Below are 608 nucleotides of genomic sequence, written 5' to 3'. Positions count from 1 at the left end.
CTGGCAGGGGCCGGACCCGCAGCTGGCTGGGGTGCACATCAGGCAGCAGCTGGGGGCGCAGCTGGGGGCGCAGCTGGGGGCGCAGCAGGAGCTGTCGCAGGCCGGCTGGCAGGGGCCGGACCCGCAGCTGGCTGGGGTGCACATCAGGTAGCAGCTGGGGGCGCAGCAGCGGGCGCAGCAGGAGCTGGGGGCGCAGCTGGGGGGCTCGCAGCAGCTCTCTGGACAGTCCTCCCCCTGCCAGGAGGACTCGGTGCAGGAGTCATAAGACCCGGGCAGGCAGACCCGGCTGTCGTAACTCAGGTCGCTGGAGCAGACGGACAGGGTGGAGGCCATGGCGCAGCGGCTGGAGCGGGCGGGGAGGGCGCGCGAGTGTGGTGGTGTGGGTGTGGGTGAGTGTGTGGAGGTGCCGGGCCTCCGGGCTCTTATACCCCGCCCGTGTTTTCCCCGCGCGCTCACGCGCCTCCTTCCTTGTTGTTGTTTGGCGCCCGCAGCGGCGGGGCGGCGGTGTTTGCTTCTGGAGGAGTCGCTCAGCTCGTTACATCAGCAGCTATTTTAGGGCCGGCAGTGAGGCCACGCTCCTCGCCAGGGCACGTGGGGCGCGCGAGGCG

General features: G+C 71.2%; 1 protein-coding gene across 1 annotated transcript in view; it reads right to left on the bottom strand.

The window, feature by feature from the left end:
• Positions 1-333, bottom strand: part of LOC101631176 (keratin-associated protein 10-8-like) — a 1221-nt gene extending 888 nt beyond the window's left edge. The window contains exon 1 of the mRNA XM_012731650.1: positions 39-333. Coding sequence (XP_012587104.1) covers positions 39-333 — 295 coding nt within the window. The remainder of the gene's footprint in view (positions 1-38) is intronic.
• Between the last annotated feature and the right edge of the window lie 275 nt (positions 334-608).

Source organism: Condylura cristata, unplaced genomic scaffold, assembly GCF_000260355.1.
Source record: "Condylura cristata isolate star-nosed mole 26May11 unplaced genomic scaffold, ConCri1.0 scaffold00003, whole genome shotgun sequence".
In the NCBI taxonomy this organism is placed as follows: domain Eukaryota; kingdom Metazoa; phylum Chordata; class Mammalia; order Eulipotyphla; family Talpidae; genus Condylura; species Condylura cristata.
The sequence above is the reverse complement of the archived record's forward strand: the minus strand, read 5'-3'. Positions and strand labels throughout refer to the sequence as shown.